The sequence below is a fragment of the Trypanosoma grayi genome, assembly GCF_000691245.1.
Source record: "Trypanosoma grayi strain ANR4 Tgr_550_V1, whole genome shotgun sequence".
NCBI lineage: Eukaryota > Euglenozoa > Kinetoplastea > Trypanosomatida > Trypanosomatidae > Trypanosoma > Trypanosoma grayi.
In genome coordinates, this window is record NW_008826169.1 from 8,832 (window position 1) to 11,675 (window position 2,844).

General features: G+C 57.7%; 1 protein-coding gene across 1 annotated transcript; it reads right to left on the bottom strand.

Annotated features, from left to right (window-relative positions):
• Positions 1–2,052: 2,052 nt before the first annotated feature.
• On the bottom strand, positions 2,053–2,493 carry DQ04_05501040 (hypothetical protein; the record flags this gene model as incomplete). The annotated part of the gene is made up of 1 exon (XM_009314224.1): positions 2,053–2,493. The coding sequence occupies one exon, from the start codon at positions 2,491–2,493 to the stop codon at positions 2,053–2,055; it is 441 nt and encodes a 146-aa protein (XP_009312499.1).
• Positions 2,494–2,844: the final 351 nt, after the last annotated feature.

Here is a 2,844-nt window from a genome sequence, read left to right on the forward strand (position 1 = left end):
CCCCCCCCTCGGCCCACCATCTACTTCATACAGAGGGGCGCGCGGAGGAAGGAGGGAGGTAGGAGGTGGGGTTTGGAAAGGAATAGCGGCGTGCGATGCGATGAGCGAGAGGGATAACTGTTCTGTATTAGGTGGTGAAATGACGCCTATCGTGGTGCCGGTCGGTGCACTGTTGTAACTTTGATTTTTTTTTTGTTGTTGTTTGTGTTTTTGTCCGCTCGGTATTTGGTACTTTGAGGGGTTTTGTCCAATGCGCCACGTCACTCCTCTCAGTGGGGGGGGGCCCGCTGGTGTTGGGGGTGTTCTGGTCTGCTGCTTCTCGGACGGCTTTCCTCCTTATGCGGTGGGGGGGAGGGAGGGGGATGGGCGGCACATATAGACGCATTGTCGTGGTTGCGTTGGTTTTTTTTTTTTTTCTCTTTTTTTATTTTTCTCTTCTCTTCTCTATTTCCTCTTCGTTACCCTCTTCCGCTATTTTATGTCTGCTGAAGGCTCGTCGTTCTTTTCGTGTGTGTGTGTGTTTTTTTTTCTTCTTTTTTTTTTCCGTTGGGACGATTTTTCATCTTCCTGCGTCACCTATGCCCGCCCGTATTCAGACGCCAGTCCCCTACGCCTGCCGTGAAGTCTGCGCCGACCAAGGGGATAGCCACATACTTACACGCATGTATTCCACTCGCGTTGCGTTTGGCTCACGCCATTCTCTCCGTCATTTTTTTTTTGTTTCGTTCTTTGTTTTCCATGGCCGCATGATGGAACTCCGTGCAGCCCCCTGCTTGAGGAAGGAGGGGGTGGTTGCGCGCTTCTGCATGCCAAGACGCCAATGTATTGTGTTCATTGTAGGTGTTTGTCGTCGGTGTTATTACCGGTGTTGCTGCTCCTTGTCTGCCATGTTGGTTGGTTGGCTTCTCCTACCTCTGACCTCTCTCCTCCTCCTCCTCCTCTTTATTTGGTGTTTGGTCGGCTTCACCCGCGCTCGCCAACACCACACAACACAACGGTTGAGAACTGTGGTGTAGGAAGCGAAGTTAGTAAGTCGCACGGCAGACACGCACACGCATACCACTCACGCAAATGGAGGCAGGACGCGAATACTCCGCGGAGCTCGTAAACAGCACCTTGGAGCCGCCCTCGGTGCCAAAGTCGCGTGGCCCGTCGCTCTCCAGCACACGGCGAGCGCAACCAGGCCCGCCGCGAACACCACCGAGGCGGTCATGCTCGCGTAGCCCCGGGCGGCTGCTGGGTGCCGGTCCCCACTACGCGGGCGAGGCGGGCACAACGATAACTGCACTGCGCGCTGCGCCAGCTTCAGCTCCAACTCCAGCAGCAAAAAGTGCAGTAATGACAGCAGTTGTCGCAGAAAAGGCAGCAGTAGGATCAGTGGCGACGCCTTTCATGCCTGCATCTCAGGGCAGCGAGGTGGCGCCAGGCAAGCAGAACAATGACCATATCTCCATGCCAGCGTCATCGGTGGACTTCGAGGTCATGCGTGAAGACTCTTCGCTGTACGCTAACCGATCAAGCGTCCAATTTGAAGTGATGACCGCCTCCCGAGTGGCGAGCAAGATCCGCCCGTCTCCCTCCATGCCCCGGGGCGAGAAACTGCAGCACTCACCCGAGGGGGTCGGGGTGCTGCAGCCACCAATGCCACCATCAAACTTTGGTCACTCTGTCAATGGCACGGCGGGGAACTATTCCGCAGCACGCACTTCGTCTAGCGTGTACTTTGAGGTAATTGGTGATGCCACCATGTGCGACGATGATGCAGAGAGCTTACCAGCAGCGAGACCTCCCCCCCAACCGCATCCAGCGGTTAGGCAAACGCCCTCGTCGCGGTTTGGTGAGACGGCGGTGAGGCTAAAGTATGAGGAACAGCAGCCCCTTGCTGCCTTTGCTGGTCCTGCTGCCGGTATTGATCATGATGACCGCGCCCCACCTTTGGTTTCGGGAAAAAAGAGCAGCGTTCAGCCTAATGCAAATAGGGAAGCGAACCGAGCACTTGGCGGCAAGTCAAGGGCACCAGCAAAAACAGCAGTGCCCCAGGCGGTAATATCGCTAACGCCGCCGCCGGTTTTGCAGCCGCCCGTACGCCCCTTCCTTAGTGAGGTGGGTTCGTGGATGGCGCTTATTAACAACGTTGAGGACATGAAGCACCATAAGCGGTACATGCGTGGGTTGGAAGGGGCCCTTCGTGGCACCCAGCGTGACGTTGAGGTGTTTGTGGAAGAGGAGGTGTCCGCCGACAACGACCTCCGCGCCGCCAAAAGACAGTTCGTCGAGAGCATTGACGAGGCCGAACGCCTGCGGGAGGAGGCGCGTAGAAAAAAACTGAGCGCCCACGACGTAAACGCCGAACAGGTTAAAAAGGCGAAGGAGGAGCAGGAAGCGGAGGAGGAAAAATTCGCTGAGGAACTTGAAGCGTGGCGTATCGAGAAGGGCGATCTCCTCGCCCAAAAAGCGCTGCTGCTGCAGAGGCGTAGTGAACTGCAGCACCATCTGCGGCGCGGCACGAACATCAAGAACATCGCGGGTGTGGCGGGCCCGTCGCGTGCCTCTCAGGAGCTTCTCGGCGAGGCGGTGTCACCAGCCGACGATCGCGAAATCGTTCATATGCGACTTGAGTTGAAGGAGGCCCGCGTGCAGTTCATGAAGCACGTGGACACCCACCGCGTACTTAAGGAGGCCCAGCAGAATAGCCAGCGGGACTTTGAGGACGAGTACGCGACGCTGTGCCATGCGGCGGCGGCGGCGAAGAGCGAGGCGGAGAGTCGGCGCAGTGCGCTGCAGGACACGGTGCGGGAGTCGGAGCGGCTGCGCAACGCCCACCGCAGCGAGGGCGACGCGTCA